This window comes from Astyanax mexicanus, chromosome 6 (assembly GCF_023375975.1).
Source record: "Astyanax mexicanus isolate ESR-SI-001 chromosome 6, AstMex3_surface, whole genome shotgun sequence".
Lineage (NCBI taxonomy): Eukaryota > Metazoa > Chordata > Actinopteri > Characiformes > Acestrorhamphidae > Astyanax > Astyanax mexicanus.
Genome location: NC_064413.1, coordinates 42,007,434 through 42,025,478, shown reverse-complemented (window position 1 = coordinate 42,025,478; position 18,045 = coordinate 42,007,434). Strand labels below are relative to the sequence as shown.

General features: G+C 38.0%; 1 protein-coding gene across 2 annotated transcripts in view; it reads left to right on the top strand.

The window, feature by feature from the left end:
• The window catches only part of LOC103038418 (immunoglobulin superfamily DCC subclass member 3), a 29,560-nt gene extending 12,319 nt beyond the window's left edge, over positions 1-17,241 (top strand). For both annotated transcript variants that reach the window (XM_049480602.1, XM_049480601.1), the window contains 10 exons: positions 229-366; positions 822-980; positions 6,820-6,985; positions 7,119-7,369; positions 8,040-8,204; positions 8,396-8,584; positions 8,846-8,962; positions 9,886-10,015; positions 10,239-10,362; positions 11,484-17,241. In XM_049480602.1, coding sequence (XP_049336559.1) covers positions 229-366; positions 822-980; positions 6,820-6,985; positions 7,119-7,369; positions 8,040-8,204; positions 8,396-8,584; positions 8,846-8,962; positions 9,886-10,015; positions 10,239-10,362; positions 11,484-11,624 — 1,580 coding nt within the window. In that variant the 3' untranslated portion in view covers positions 11,625-17,241. The remainder of the gene's footprint in view (positions 1-228; positions 367-821; positions 981-6,819; positions 6,986-7,118; positions 7,370-8,039; positions 8,205-8,395; positions 8,585-8,845; positions 8,963-9,885; positions 10,016-10,238; positions 10,363-11,483) is intronic.
• Positions 17,242-18,045: the final 804 nt, after the last annotated feature.

Sequence of the window (18,045 nt, the reverse complement as noted above, 5' to 3'; positions counted from 1 at the left end):
ATATATTTAATTTGCCATATGTTGTTTCAAAATAGTACATTTAGTATGTATTTAAGTACGCATTCATTTAAATTCTAAATGTATGTACTTTTCCATGTTAAGTTATTTATACTTTTAAAAAATATACATAAATGAACTTTTCTTTTACAAAGGATTACACACATATATGTGCATTAGAAAACGAGTTAAGTAGTGACACTGTTGTTCTATCTTTCTCTCTCCTCACAGTTGCAGCTGCTCGCACCTATAAGGATCCTGTGATTCTTTCTGGCCCTCAGAATCTTACTCTCAATGTCCATGAGACTGCTATTTTAGAGTGTATTGCCACTGGCAACCCCAGGCCCATTGTGTCCTGGAGCAGACTGGGTAAGATGAAGAACCTGATCTATGTATATTTTATTATTGTAAATTTATTTAAATGTAAAAATACTCGTAGAAAAGTTTGCATTGTTAGGGCTGATGTTTTACTGTCACAAAATCCACCTACAGCTGTGACACATTATTTATTATAGGTAGGTGAGTTATAGAGTGCCTCTCCATAAACTTCTCTATAAAGAATTTGATTGTGCTTGCTCTCATGTGATTTACTGAGGGGTGGTCCTGCAGTGAAGTACTGTACGATTGACCGCATGAAGGACAGTACATGGTGACGAATATTGGTGACAATACACTGTCTAATAATTAATTAGCTTGACGGCTATTCATAAGCTGAACCAATATTTAATTCTTATTCTCTAAAGACAAAAATTCTTCTATATAGATACAGTATAAGCTGATGAGTATGTTGTCTTGTAAATTAACTTTTTAGTGTCGTTTCACAGATGGCCGTTCTATCGGAGTGGAGGGGATTCAGGTGTTGGGAACAGGTAACCTGATGATCTCAGACGTGTCGCTCCAGCATTCTGGAGTGTATGTGTGCTCAGCCAACAGACCTGGAACCAGGATGAGGCGTACCGCGCTAGGCCGGCTGGTGGTGCAAGGTAGGATAAACATAAAATTTGAACCCCTCTACTATCTAATATTACACCACTTACATTTGATCCTACATGTCAGATATCATCTTTAGTATGCAATACAATGACCAGTAATTGAACTAGAGAAATCTTTTTTGTTTCTCCAGCATTGAAACACAAGGCTAGTACAGTGTCTCTTAACTCTCCTTCTGGAGGCACCATGCCCTGCACATTTTAGTGGGTTTTCTGCTTTAACACACCCTGCAATTCTGACAAGGGTTTTTTGTTTATTATTTTTAACATTTTTTTTAGCTAAACAAAATCACAAAACAGAGTGAAACAGAATCTCAGGATATGACATGACTGAATAGTAAAAAGGATAAGAAAGAGACAGGTCTTAGTAAATACATGCACAAGAGATATTACATTAACTGAGGTGACAGAAATTAGCAAGGTTGATTTAGAAACCACTGAATTATGGTAGATGAATTATGGTATATGGTGTAAGTAGGAGTCCCAGACATTGTAGAAACTGCCCACAGAAGAACTGAGCATACATGTAATATATCCGTTATGGATAAACTCCATAGTAAGATTATGCCATGAATTAAGAGACGGAACTGACAAGGTTTGTTAATGAGTTGATTAGTTGATTTAATTGTGGCCAAGATAAACCCTAAATGTGCAGGGCAGGATTTCTCGAGAAGAACTACTATCTATACAGTGTTGCCTCTATAGGTATAAAACTGAAATGAAATTCGTGAATCCATGAAGAAAAAGTTGCAAAACCTGTTAATAATAAAAAAAATAAATTACCCTACAGGTCAACATTTCATTTTAAACCTAACTTTATTGAGCTTAAAATTATTCAACTATAGCAAGGCTCAAATATAATGCAGAGTTTAAGGTGTTACAGCTCATCCAACCTCAACCTGAGCCTTTTAAATAAAACCAGTCATTCAAATGCATGTATTTGCTGAAGTTCATTACTTTCCACACAAGATAAGTGGCTTCTAAGTGTGCATCATGTAACCTTGGCAGTTCCTCTGTCTCTGTCTAGGTTTCCTAGACATGGAGGTCTTTGATAATCTTTCTTGCAGTTCCCACAGACAGAATCATATCCATCTTTTATTTAGCATATACTTCTATTCATGTACGTGTGTCTATTGAATGGTGCCTCAGTTTATAATTTGAACCACCCACATTCTTGATTCAGGTCCTTATTTTTCACTATAATGTCTGCTTTGATGGTGATTTGAAATAGAGATGAAAAGAAAGCATATTTATTGTGCTTGTAGAAATGAAAATGGTGTATTGGATATGTTTAGAGTTCCTGATAATTTAGTGTGAGAAGTAAATTTTGTGTGAGAAGTAAATTGGATTATAAATGCTCTTTATTTCTGTAGAGCTTAACTTAAATAGCTCTATTAAGTAGAGCATGTGCTCTCTGGCTTTTGACAGTGTCCAGTGTTAGAAGGAGCTGCTCATGAACAATGTGCAGCTGCCCCAGTGGAGGCCAGACATGAAATTAAATTGGCCTATGCTGGACCTGATTGGTTTTATCTGTCCAGCCCCAAGCCAAGCCATTCAGCCGTTCATTAATTCCATCCACCCATGCACACAGGCATACACACACACACATATAGACACACACACTGACGTGTATGAGGGTAAAAATTTTGGCAGGCCAGACTAGATTAACCTGTCCTGGGCTTGGCCATGACCTACGGGCTGAGCCGACACCCACCCTTCCCCCAAATTACCTCTGACCTCCTGCACATGCACACATACAAACACACATGCAGGCGCACACACACACATCATCTCATAATGAATGACTAAAGCTCCAGCTGGACTCTGATAATGGGATATATTCCAATTCAGTATGAATTACATCTCTCGCCTCCCACACTGGGGACTACCATATACTGCACTCAGCAGATAGCAGGTTGCTAGCACTAATGCAGTGTGGACATCATTAACACTTAACAATAAAGTCTCTGTATTCCAGATCTATGCATCAGACATCAACATACACACATGCAATTTTTTCCTGTTCACAATACAGATCACCTTACATTATTGATTTGTACATGATTTATATACAATATATCTCCAGACAAATACAGCGAAACATGGCAAAGCACAGAGTAAAGGGGTAGAATGTGTATCCTTTGTGTCAGAGGTCCTCTACTGCTATACCCTGAACTTCATCAATCAATACCTCCCTCTATCAGTCTCTCTCCATCAGAGGTGCTTGGAGCGACTGGGTAATGAATTCATTCATTTATTGATTAAGCTTGGAGAGGAACAAAGAAACCTGACCACTTCTGTCACTTAGATTTAAGCAGAGAGCTCTGTATGCACCACTCTTTCTCCTCTGCTTCGAGGTTCTACTTATGTTTTGTTTATTTGTTTGTTTGTGGGCCAGATTAGATATGATTCAAGCCTAATATAAACAGTTCAGCAATTAACAAACAACAGTTTACAGCACTTGGAACAATGGACTTTGTAGTTCAATTGTGGTTTCATTGGAATAATTATTGGCTGAACAGAAGCTTCTGTTAAACTGTATAGCTTATAATACTGCTCCATAAGGGACCCACTTAAACCAACTAAATTACCATTTTATAATTGTGCACCTATTCCGGACAGCAACCATATAGTTACAAAAGTAGATCATTAACCTTAAACACTTTTTTGAGCATATCACAGTTTTGCATTAGGTTTGTTTTTCATTCTTTTCAAAATTGAAGAAAAGGTAAGCTTTATTGGCACTGAATACACAGCAAGTAGTGCACAGCTGAATAAGATTGCATTTCTCCAGTTTTTGATGTGCAAGTAACACAAAACTAAGACAAGTAGACATATTAGACATATTGACAGAGAGAGAATATACCTATAGAGAGAAAATATGTTGTTTCTGAAGTAGGTTTTAACAAGATGCAGGTAAACATTGATAAATTGCTGCATAAGTGCTAAAAAACTATGAATTATTTCACAAATAAATAGCTGCATTTATTAAGATTAGAGTTTCAATAAATAGTAACTTTGTTTAGACATTTTCTATATTTGTAACACTTCTTTCCCTCATAGTGCTAATGTTATTTCATCTCTAATGTGAACTATTGAGAAAGTGTTAGTGGTATAGCTGCAGATTGTGCATAATGCTGTTGTAATATGCTGTATGCTGCCTGTCCTTCACATCGCACCATCTGCCTGCTCTTTCCAGACCCCTGCTCTAGCTCTGCCCTCTGTACTTGAACTTGAGCAATTTTTTTTTAATAAGTTTGACAGCATTTTGGCCTGTGCAGGTGTAGTTTGCATACGACGGAACTATGTAAATGAGAGTTTGTCACGGCTCGGCTTGTTTTGACCCTGTCTGCCCTCTCTCTCTTCGTGCTGTGCCGGCCTGATGGCTGCAATAGAGCTAAAGAGGCTGAGCATATGTGGAATGACCTGCCTGACTGATAGGGGAAAGACAATAGGGCAGCCATCTGGGTACAGAGAGAAAGAGACAGAATAAAAGAAAGAGTGAGATAGATTTAAAAAAGAAAAGGATTATATGGATTTATAGGGCCTTGTTAAATGATACCAGAAGAAATGTGTTTCTCATCATGTTGCTCTTGTATTGGTGTTGTATTGAATTGGCCTCAAATGTTAGAAAAACAATAAGAGACAAGTCTTCTTCTAGGTGCTTCTGGGAGATTAAAAGAGAAAGACAGAGGAAGAAAGAAAAAAATTAAAAGGGAACATTTAAGCCTTCCTTCTTCTTAATCTTGTATTATTGTTTATTATTGTGTAGGATTTTTAATTGTCAGAGTTGGACAGTGAGACTGTAAGTGAGATGGGACGAGGCAGGGTACGAGCATAAAGGTGGAGCAGGGCTGGAGAGACAATGGCGCAGGGTGTGAATGAAAGAATAGCAGGGGGGAGGCGGAGAAGGAGGAGGAGCAAAATAAATGTGTCTCAGTGAAGGATCACCTCTCACCTCTGACCATTGACCCTATCCCAGCAGGCCCCTAGGAAATTATGTGTGTTGGGGTTGGGGGTGGGAATGTGTGGGTGTGTATGGCAGGGGGTGGTGTATGTAGTATTGAGGCTGCAATGGGGAGAGCAAGCTGGGTGTTGGGGGGCGACGGGTGCTCCTGGTCTTTGGGGACAGCAGGCAGCAGCCGGCCTATCAGCGACACATGCACACACACACACACACACACACACACACACACATACAGACAAATTAAAGCAAGAGAGTGACAGATGAGAAAACAAAGCAATGTTTTCAAGCATTGTGTTTTCACCACGATTCACTCCAATACAGCCTTGGACACTCCACCCTTTCCCATGACCATGAACTTCCCAGTAGATGTTCGGTCTGCATAGCGAGGAGCCTCTTGAGTCGTCCTATCTCAGCAGCAAACTGTTTTAACAACCTGGTCTATTCAGCCTGAGAGGGATGTGTAGTCAGTCAACAAAGCCTCACGGATGAGGACAGCATCTCTCCGAGCTGTAACGAAGCTCAAACTGGGTTCAGTTTGTCTGTTTGCTGAGCACTCAGCTCTTCAGAGTTAATGCTTGTGCTCAAGTTCAAGTGTGAAGAGCTCTCCAAGCTGCTTGGCTGGACCGATAGGGTGGATTTATGACAAGAAAAGCACCCCCCGTCCACCACTACACTGCTATTAAAATGAGCTCTGAACACACATACACACAAGCTAGTCTAAGTGTATGCTTTGCTCTTCAGTAGAGGTTGGGGAGTGCAGCTAGTGGAGTGGTCCCTATTGACAGTCACAATGGGCTTTGGGAGGAGAAACAGAAAACCTGCACATCCTTCTTCTGCATCTCTGTCTCTCTCCCTCTCTCTTTCAGAGACATTGACCCCAGCAAAATATGTAGAACACACCCAAAATAAGTCTGACGCTGCATGTCAATTGGCACACTGAAGATTTGCTATAGATTTAATGCTTTGTAGGCCTGTCACAATAACTATTTTGGGATATATTAGGCTATTATTGTTGTATAATAATAGCATAGTAATGTATTTGCACCCTTTAAAATGTACTGGACTTATAATTAATAATATTATTTTGACAGTGAAATTGGATGATAAAAAGGAAAATCTGACCTATAAAATGCCAGTTCATTCACATTATTAAGGTCTCTTTGCTTAGTAAACACAATGGGTAATATTGAGATCAACAAAAATGATAGCGGCCTTTCAATTTATCATGCAATAAGTCGATAACATAATTATTGTGACAGACCTAAATCTTTGCATGTGTGCGTTTGTTAGGATTTTCACCAATATTATGCCACAATTTTATGGATGTAGTGTAAAAATGATCTACAGTTTGACCTCAGTAAAGCAGATTTAGGCCTGAGGGGATTTGGGCCTTAAAGCCATCATGCCGATGATTAATGGCTTCTTTTTAGATGGACCGCTCCATTTTTCTCCCCCTATCCCCCACTCCATCTACCCACCACTCCCAGTTGACCCATTGAGCCTTGCCTGGGGTGTGAGGCTGAGCTGATCTTTCTGGACCCCAACAGGTCAGGAGTGGACATAGATCAGTGTTGAATGAGGCGCTGGAGAATATGAGTCTTTGCAGGTGGAGTGTACGTCAACGAATTGTGTTTTCTGCAGCGAGGGTCAGGGACACGGGCTGACCCATCCCGCTCTTCACATCTTTACACCTGACAAAGAAATCTTTGTTTTGGGATTTAAATCAACATAGTTTATGAAGCCTATGGCAGTGATAAGATCTAGTTTGGCTTAGTTGCTGTTTTATTAAGGATTCTGATATTGCACACCAAAGAGCCATACCTCAGCTCACCTAAATCATGACACCTTTTTTTTGTTATCTCTCAGCTCCTCCAGAGTTCTTGCAGTGGCCACAGTCTGTATCCAAACCAGTAGGAGGCAGTGCAGTGTTTACCTGCCAGGCTCAGGGGGTACCGGAGCCTCACCTCATCTGGCTCAAAAATGGCAAGATCCTCACACCTGGAGACAACGTCAAACTCACCAACAACAACAAGTAACCACTGATCTTTATTTACTTTCTATCATGTATTTATATAATTAGCAAAATAAATGCATTATAAATAGATTGTAATATATAGGTGTAGTACATTACTGCATTGACATTGTTGATGTGTGTTGCTCTGTAGCACTCTGGCTGTAACACGGATCACTGCCGAGGATGAAGCCATCTATCAGTGCATAGCTGAGAACACTGCAGGCACCAACCAGGCCAGTGCCCGCCTTGCTGTCTCTCAATCCAACGACCTCCCAGAGGCTCCACAGGACCTGACAGCTACACCTCTCTCACCCACCTCCCTGCAGCTGAGCTGGAGTCAGCCAGAGCCGCATGTCTCCGATGGGATTATTGGATATGTGCTGCACATCCGCATGCTTGGTGGTAAGAAAATATGAAGAGGCAAAGGGAATATCGTACTGCATACATTTATTTAATACTGGTATTGGAAAAACTGCAACTAAGCAAAAAAACTTGTTACAGTCAATTAATTGATCCATAATAAATATAATCACAGTCCAAGAAAAAACATAGCAACTTTACAGGAGAGAGAAAAAACTTAACTTTCAAATGAAGTGTAAAAAGAGTTTATTTAATTTAATTTAGGAGAATTTCTATTTGAAGAAATGTTGACACAGTGTAAGGGACAGTTTGTGTGTTCAAATGATGTAGAAAAATATAATTTGGAAAAAATTCAAAGATACTTGCTTTTCCTTGTACTGCGACTATATAAAAGATCAAAAAGCCTCAACTTATAGCCAGGTTTCTTATTAATTTATATTTTAAGGAGAAACATTTATAAACATATAATTCCATTAAAAATGTGTTACAACATTTTAACCTTGTAGAAAAGCTTTTGTTTAACCAAAAAAACACTAAAAAATGTAAAACACTGAATATTGTAGTACCTTGATTTTTTCCATACTGTGAATATCTTATACCCTTGCAACAACAGTACACTCTAAAGAACTGGGATGAGCTGGGAATTTTTTTCACATTTGCTTAGGATCGTGCCTTTTTTGGCTTTAAAAACATATAATTATTTCACCCCCAGAGCCGGACAGTAAAGAGCTGCAGGAGGCTGTGAGTAAGGACACTTTCCAGCATGACTTCAGCAACCTGGAACCAGCGACCACCTACTCCATCTATGTTAAAGCGTACTCTCCCCTGGGAGCCAGCCAGCAGTCCAATACTGTCATTGCCACAACACTAGGGGGCGGTAAGTCACCAGACATCAACATGGTACCTGTGTTAATGAAGGCCAGAATGTCTGCTATTAAAAATACATACTATAATGAACATTCATTACCAATTTAAGCCTTTAGAAATAAAAAGTAAGAAATTAAAAAGTAATAATGTCATAATTGTCACTGTCAAATCTTTTTCTAAATCCGTTCTCTCTCTCATTAGTTCCCAGCATGCCCAATTTTTTCACGAAAGTGCTGAACAGCACAGCGATGCAAGTGTATTGGGAGCTGCCCAGTAAACCAGGGAAGGTGGAGGGCTTTAAGCTGTCCTACCGCATGGTGCCTCAGGAGCAGTTCAGACCAGAGGAGCGCTTCCCAGGCCAGATCAACACACATACCATCTCACACCTTGGTTAGTCTTAAAGATGTGTACCAAATATCTACAACATATACTACCCCTCATCTTGGCCTTAATGTTCTCTTAAAAATTCTTATTTATTTAATTCATATTATTGTTTGTAAAGTTTTAGGGGGAACAGTTGTGGTTAATTTTTCATACCCCATAGTGCAAAAAGAAGCACATGCATCCAAATACAAATGAATAGGGATAATCTGAAATAAGCTTTATTAAAAATCTAATCGTTTTATTTTTAATTTGTACACTGTTTCACAGAGCCTGCAGCAGTGTATGAGATTCAGCTGGTCGCATTTAATGGGAATGGAGACAGTATCAGCAACAAACGGCTGGTCTCTCTTGCTGAGACTGGAACAGCGGGTAAAAACAGTGCTGGTAAGAATCACACGCCACATGCACACAGTTCAGCATAGTTTTTATGCAAGGTATTTGATATTTACTAACTATTTCCAAGAGAATAATTCACAGTGTAGTGAGGTTTCCCAAACACTTAGTGGAGACAGAGAGTTTCAGATATCAGTATGTCTCTTCTCTGTTACCTTAAATATATACCTCACTGTTCTGCATAGCAAATTTGCTAGTCTTAAATAATACTATGAGTGTTGAAATTTGTTTTCGACAAATGTGTTACACTGAAATGCAGTAACAAATGTACTGTGTGCTTAGAAATAGTCTGTTTATAGTCAGGTTAAAGGCACATTAGAGAGCCTGTGTTTTATGTTTCTGTGTTTCTATAAGTGTAAGTATTATGGCCCAAATTGACTTTTTGTCTTGTCCAAAGACACAGGAACACAAGATCTTTGCTGCACAAGTTCATTGTTGCAAAGCATGTGTTTTCCCAGAGTAACAGTGCATTATAAACTGGCAGCAGATTTTAAGATTTTGATGTTGAGCAGGTGGGGCCGGGTATAATCTCCCTCTCTTCAGATAACTGCAAATCTTCCATGTAAATGAGCTTGTTAATTACAGGCTGGCTTATTTCTCTTTGACTAACGATATGGAAATGAACAGGGAGATAAGTGCACACTGAGTTGTCACCACAGAGACTTCAAGTGCTCAGCAATTCTCAGCCACTACAATTTCAGCCTTTGGGAGAAATGAATGAAAATTGCAGAACACTGCGTTTCGGTTGCTTAAATAATCATTCAGGATTTTTTAAATTGGAGTATAGTTAGAGAGAACAGTTAGAATCTTATGAAATGAAGTGCTCAAGTTTTAGATAAAACCCAAATTTCAGTCTTCAGTCTGGCTGTGCTGAAAAACTGCTGATTTTTTTTGTTTAATGTCTGAATGTGCAGGAGGCCAGAGCATGTGTAACTGCAAGCAGAATGGAGAAGGTTCTTTGACTGGCATAGTGGTAGGCATCCACATTGGAATGGCCTGCATTATCTTCTGCGTGCTCCTCCTGATGTTCGCATACAGGCGCAGGTAAGTCTCTATTTATAATATACAGTAGGCTGCTCATTCTGATCTGTAGTTTTGGTTTAGGCTTCCATTAATGCTGATCTGGGATTGGTTTCCTTTGTGACACACAGTTTAAAAATGGAGAACATGATCTGCAGAGGCTTTTTATAGACAGATCAATACTATTGTGGTTTTGGTGTCAGACTACACTGATATGCTTGCTCTGTGTGTGTGCGTCTGTGTGTAGTTTGTTCTGCAAAAAGGGAACCCAGGATGACTGGACTGTGTCCCAAGGAGCAGCAGGACTGAGAGAGATAACTCCTAAAGAGGGAGTGATCCGTATCTCTGAGGCTATAGAGCTAATGCCTCAGGTAAGGACTGAACATCCATATATATATGTATATTTATATATTTGCAAGTCACAATATTATGGCCACATCCTTCTTACTACACTTACTGCCTAGTATGTAGTAGCACATTGTTGTTTTATATCTACAGATGCTTTTCTCTGTATACTTTATTATCCTACTTTAACGCTGTTCTTCAATGATTAGAACCACACAGGATCATTACAGCTATCATGTGGGTGGTGCGACAATCTCAGCACTGCAGGGACACTGGCATGTTGGTGTTTTAGTGTGTGTTGTGCTGATGTAAGTGACACTCAGGCACAGCAGTGCTGCTGGAGTTTTTAAACACCTCAGTGTCACCGCTGCACTGACTACTAATTTGCCAACTAGAGATATCCAGCCAGCAGCATCCTAGAACTTTATTCTCGAACTTCAAAGTGCTTCTATGTATTCAGTGGAGTTGATGGACAATGGAGATGGACAATGTCATAACAAGAAGGTGGTCATACTATTGTGGCTTGGATGTTTTTAGAGCTATAGACATATTTAGTTATGTACAGCTCAAGAAAAAAATAAGAGACCACTTCAGTTTCTGAATCAGTTTCTCTGATTTTACTACATTTAGGTATATGTTTGAGTAAAATGAACATTGTTGTTTTATTCTATAAACTACAGACAACATTTCTCACAAATTCCAAATAAAATATTGTCATTTAGAGGCTGAAATAAAAAAAAAGATGCAGAACTTTCAGACCTCAAATAATGTAAAGAAAACAAGTTCATATTCATATTCAAGTTTTAAGATTTCAGAAATCAATATTTGTTGGAATAACCCTGGTTTTTAATCACAGTTTTCATGCATCTTGGCATGTTCTCTCATCCACCAGTCTTACACACTGCTTTTGGATAACTTTATGCCCCTCCTGGTGGGATTCAAGCAGTTCAAGCAGTTCAGCTTGGTTTGATGGCTTGTGAAAATCCATCTTCCTCTTGATTATATTCCAGAGGTTTTTAATATGGTAAAATCAAAGAAACTCATTATTTTTAAGTGGTCTCTTTTTTTTCCCCAGAGCTATATATTTGTTGTATTGATGTTTAAACAGTAGAAATGTCATTAAGCTCTGTGTTATATGTGTTTACAGCCTCAAAGCAGCACAGCACCCTCCCAGGCTGCAGGGCCACACTGCCAGGTCCTGATTGAGCAGCAGCCCAGCTGCCAGCCGGGCACTAACACAGGCACAAACACTGGCACAACCACAGGCACAAACACTGGCACAGGTTAAATACTCAAATTCTCCTCTACCCCCTTCTACAACCCCATCCTTATCCCACCCTAAAAGCTGTGCTTAGCCCCTCCATCTCACTTTACTCACCAAAGCCTTACTCTATATGTTCACACCCTCCTGAGACTAATAGTCTAATAAGTCTCAGCTTCAACCAGCTGAAGGATGAATTTTTCACTGTCTTTACCGCTTTATTAATGTTTATGAATGTTTTCAAAAAGAGATTCTAATATTCTTCAAAAACTCTTGCTAAAGAATGTAAGTGAGTACATGTAGAGATATAAAGCATTTTATCATTTTATCTTCAGTTGAAGTTCAGTTGTTGCTGCCGTTGGGCCACCTTAGGTCTTAAACTTGATTAATTGTCTTTTTTAACCACCTAAGATCACGTAAGATTTGAGACTTTAGACCCCATATAATTATGTGCATTATCCCTTTATCTTAACAACAATTTATACAGTATATCAAGACCAAAATATATCTTCTAGTTGAAGGCCATGCTTCTTTTCAGGTTGAACCAAAAAAAATTAAACACCCTGAGTAAACAAATGCCGTACAGTGGTCTTCTACAGCCTTATGAACCTATGATGATTTATTATCATCATCACTGCCATGTTAGCCTGCAGGCAAAGTGAGGTGGAGTGGCTAGTAGTTCAGCTTCCTGTCCATTCGTCTCCCGTCTCCCCCCTTCTCCTACCTCTCCCCTTTTCCCTGCACCAAAACCCATTACCTCCAAAGATAGCTACCTCAGCCTGACAGAAATGTCGGAGCGATCCAGGTAAACCATTCGCTTGCCTTTCTGCTGGTTAAGCATTCCTACCTCAACCAAAAGCCGTGGGGACAGAGTGTTGCCCACCTTTTTTTAAAGTTTCTCGTGCACGAGTGCCAGTGTTGTGTGCCATCCAGTAAATGCCTGTGTTGAAGAAATGCCCGTACTGCCTTTGCCAAAAGGAGCCTTCGTCTGCTGACTGACTTCCACTGTGTTTCTGTGTCTCAAACTCTTCTGCTGCAAACTGCAATTGCTTCTAAAGCTCAAGAAGCCTCTCTTTTCCCCAGAGGAGCTGGAGCTTTTTCCTCAGAGCTTCAGAGCTCCTTACCTGATTCTGAAGTGTTGTTGGAGAACCTGCTGGCTCTTACACGCGTGAGTTTTCACCTCCACAGACATAGGAAGTGTGAGGGAGTGCTTGCTAATGACCGGCAACTGCTGTGTGTCAGTGCTAGTGGCGCATGCTCTGGAGACAGGACCTGTGGAGAACGAGTGAACGAGAACAAGAGTTCAGTCCACTCCACACTACAACATACTGTACGTTTACACAAAGCCTATAAAACAACCCCCACAGGAAAGGATGGACTGAAAGAGCATCATTCCTTCAGCCTGCACTGCTGCGGCTGACTGAGGTGTTCTAGCACTTTCCTATCAAAACCACAAACACAGTAGGAAGGCTGTCTGAGGACCAGTGGTTTTTATGTGGAGTTCTTCTATTGCTTTTAAGTATTTACTAACCATTTTTTTCTCCAGGTTTCTGTGGTGATTATTTTAGCTCAAAAGTACCACACAGTATTTTTTGTGTTCGTTTTTTTACGAAGGAAGCCACAAAACTAGTCCCTTCTGCTGTTAACCTCTCCAAATAGCTGAGTTGAATGACGTCCAAAGATGAGATGCTAAATAGTTGTGGTTTTCGCCCCTTTCTTTAAGATCTTTCTTTCAGAACATGTTTGTATTTTCATTCAGAGGTTAAAATTCGTCTTCATGTTTTAAGGGCAGCGCTGATAGTAAAAGATAACCAAACTCCAAACAGAAGTTCAGCTTCCTGTTAACCAAAGCAAACCACTCAAAACCTTTCAGAGCTTCACACTTTTAGTTCACAAATTCATTATATGGCTACCACAAATGTCTATTTCTAGATAAATAATTATTACATAAAACTTTTAAAATATTAAGGAGTGAATATTGGATATATTTTCATATGTTGATACCAGAAAATGACCGCTTTTCCCGTTTTTAATGGTAGAAAGTTAAAATGGCCAAATAATTGTCTTATGATTCATTGTGAAATGTGACCAAATACCTCATATGAACTTTACATTTCATGTGAATTCTTCTCTTTTGACTAAAGCACGTAAATGTGTGACCAGTGCTTTTTTCTATATTTGGTTTAGTCGAGCTTTTCTCTGAATTGTTGTGTGTATAATTCTGCTGAATTTCTGGCATTTTACAACCATGAATTAAGTGGAGAAAATATGACAGCATGTAGTAATTAGAACTTATAAAGAAGTTTATTCTATTTTGACCATTCACATTTGGTCATGCTACTGCTGTATATATGTAGTACCACTCAGAGATGCTGTGACTGCTGTTACAGGAGAACAGTGTCATGGTTTTAAAGGTTGTAAATTTAGTGTCAATGTTTTTTTTAAAGGTTCTACATAAAGAGCTGTTTTTGACGTTAATGGGTCTCACTAATTTCGCTTATACGATCTCAATAATTTGATCATAATCAGATTTCTGTGGTTACCTGATTATTCAAGTGCTTGTGTGAACAGCGCAGTCCAATTTCCTAGATGTAGATCATATTTTTAGCAATTTAGATCCTATTTAGATCTGATTAAGTGAAGCATGTATGCAGACATAACCAATTTTGCTTAGTCAAAAAACGCTTATCTTTGCAGTAATATTGAAAAAAGGTGTAATAAGATTCTGAAAATGCTATTAGAAAATATGAAAAATGGAGAAGCTATTTTTGCCGGTGAAACAAATGTCCAGGATAACTGAAGCTGTGACAGTTTAAAGTATGTCACATGCTTTCATGAGATTATTATCCAATTGCACAGTAGAAATCTACCAGTTTTACCATTACCTGATTACCCAAGTGCTTTGATCAGATTACTTATCAGATTATTCAGTTCATGTAAGCGCAGTTTGTTGTAAGTGAGAACATGTTGCTAATTAAAAGCAACTAATATGATACCAAAAGATGAAATACACAAAAACGTCAAAAGGCTGAGACCCAGAGTCCAGAAGAAAGTGAAAAAGAGGATTTATTTTGGCAGTTCTCTTGCAGAATGTTTTACTTTTCTTTTTTTTTTTGTTTTCCCTCTCACCATTTGTTTTCTTTCGCTTAGATGGAAAATATTGCCAAACTGACATATTGTTAAGTTCATTTTTTTTTAAATGTTATCCTCTTGTTATTAATAATAATAATAATAATAATAATAATAATAATATTGATGATGTAATTTTTAAGCTTTTACTTTTCAATTTTAGTTTCCATGTTTTGGTTCTGTTTCTCAGTAGAATGAGAGAAGATTGAGTAGAAATTTGAGAATTAAAACAAAATAGCATGTTGATGGCAACAAAGTAGGACATAAAGTTATTTCACTCCTTATTGAATTGCCTGTCTCTGATACAAAATTTTAATAATGTAAAACTCTTTATTCTCAGTTTAAAAGCCAGATCTAAGCCAGTGTCTCTGCGCAGGCCACAAATGGATTTTAGCCATATTTTAAAATAAGCTTAAAGAATACCTTGTGAAAACAGGCTTTGAGGATATGCAGTACCTCAATCTTGTCCTCACCTGTATATTTACCTGTCAGTGCTTTTACATTTGCTGCTATTTTACAGTGTCACAAACGCCAGTCTTAAGTTAATTAATAGGAACATTATTAGAGTGTGCTTTATGTGCTGTTGACTGCCCAACATGTCTATTGTTTAGTATAAATGATAAAAGTAGAGTGAAGTAGTGAACGACTGAATGCTTGTACCAATGAGAACACATGCTTTAATGTTTGTATTTTCTGTTTCTCTTAAACCGTACTTGTGTTATTCACAGCCAAACCTGCAGTAGCTTTAAACCGTTCAGCTCCGTTCTGAGGAGAAACCTGGGCCGAGGAACACGTCTCAGTGACTCAGAAACCTGCAAACGTAATAACAAAACCCGAGCGTGGCGTGGTTAACAGTCTCTGTACACTCAGAGTCCATGGTTATGGAAATATCAGTGTTATATTGGGCGTTCAGTGATTATAATTATTTTTTTTTTTTTTAGACTGTTGCACAATAAGTCTTCATTATACATTTAATACAAAAAAGCTTATAAATATAGAGCACAGATTATACGACATAGCACTGTATAACACCCATGTTCATACTGAGTGTATGGAAATATTTGACCACAATTGTATGTATGATACATAGTATTTTGTAAAAGTCTTAAGCAGACAAGAAATTTAAAAATTTTCAGAAAGATTGATTAGATAAGATAAATAATGAAAATTCTGTGTAATAATATTTTCAACATTATAATGATAAAATATGTATTTATTTTAAGTTTAATTGTAAGTTTTATTTAATTTATACATATATACTATAAATATTATAATATATATAGTACCAGTCAAAAGTGTGGACACACCTTTTCATTCAGTGTTTTTATTAGATTTTTTTTCTACATTGTAAATTAATACTAAAGTCATTCAGACTATGAAGGAAAAGCTGTTAACTTGCAGTTTCTGAGGCTGGTAACTCTGATGAACTTATCCTGTGCAACAGACATAACTCTTGGTCTTCCTTTCCCAAGGTGGTGCTAATGAGAGCCAGTTTCATTTTTGATGGTCTTTGTGACTTCACTTACTTTCAAATGTTGAAATTTTTACTGATTGACTGACCTTCATTTTTTTAACTATTTTTGTCATTATTTATTTGAGTAGTTCTTGCCATAATATGAATTAGTATTATATTTCATTAGTCAAATAGGGCTGTTCACTGTGTACCAACTCTACCTCATCACAACTTTACAACTGATGCTCTCAAACATATTAAGAGACAAGAAATTCAAATAATTAACTCTTGACGAGTTCAGCACAGCTGTTATCTGAAAGACATTAAGGTGACTCTACCTCAAAGCTGGCTGAGAAAATCCTGCCAAGATGTGCAAAGCTGTCATCTAAGCAAGAGGAGCTACTTTGAAGAATCTAAAATATAAAACATAGTTTAGTTTGTTTAGCAGTTTTTTTACTTAATAATTATATGTTTTTCTTAATAGTTTGGATGCTTTTAGTATTAATCTACAATGCAGAACATTTTAAAATAATGAAAAAACACTGAGGCGTGTCCAATTTTGACTGGTACAGTGTATATACAGTATATGGGGAAAAAACTATAGATCTTCATGGTCCGAGGAAAGATTTTAGTGCAAATCTATTTGAAGTATTTCTGTTCACCCATTCATTCTGAAATTTTACACAACTGCCAGATTCAGATTTTGGAAAAAGTGAAAAACAGCAAAAATTGAGATACAAGGTTTTTACTTGCAGTATAGTTTGACATATATAGATAATTATATATATAATTTAATTATATAATTTAAAATTAAATAATTGCATGCTCAGATAAGACAAAATGGATTTACATTTAGATTTATCTGATGGCTTAAGACTTTTGCACATTACAGACTTCACTAGAGTGTAAAGATAAAAAAAAACATCTACTAGATGTTGCAGGTTTCTGGGTAAAGTCACTGTTGAATGTTCCTTGGCTGGAATGAATATGATACTTTCTCTGATTCTGTTTTCATTTGGTTATACTGATGCCTACGTACCAAATAAAAGAGCGCTAAGTAGACCTCAATGTTCTCAGTGTCCTCATTTTAATGCTATATGTGTGTCGTGTGCAGCATGTGTAGAATAGTGTATTCACATATTTCTGAATGTATATAATGAACAGCTGCTTGAGGAGACAGATGTTCTGTTGTGTGTGTATAATAGTTTAATAGTATGTCTCTGTAGTGTGAGAGTGTGTGTGTGCTGAATGGTGAGCTTGGCACTGTGCATGTGACACTCCTGCTGTCTGCTGCAGACGTGTTCAGTGGGCACTGTGCCAGCTCACCAGAGCCAAGGTGAGCGCAGCATCAGCGAGACCACCAATCCAGAAAGCAGAGAAGGCACAATTCACAGCCCACTGCTACACAGAGGGCTGAATTGGCACAGAAAAATGGTAATTAATATGTTTGCGTTAGTTAAATATAGTCGTGTGTACTTTCCTCACTTCTTAAGACATGTTTGCTTCATTAAGAGGCATTGATTATAGATTATAGATTCCAAAACCTCAGCTTATCTCTGGCTGAACGAAGAGGTCAGTGTTAAATCTAATGAACATCATTGATCACTGACCCCAGACACAGTCAATTCCTACCACATAAAAATCTTCTGAAATATAGAAGGACTGCATGACTCTCTGCTGACAACTTTAATGAGATGCAGATTTCATTTTCCAGCAGGACTTGGCACACTGCCCACACTGCCAAAAGTACCAATGGTTCTTATATAATATTCTACTTTTCTGAGACACTGATTTTTGGGTTTTCTTCGCTGTAAGCCATAATCAACAACAATAAAAAAACACACTTAAATATTATAGATTTTATAG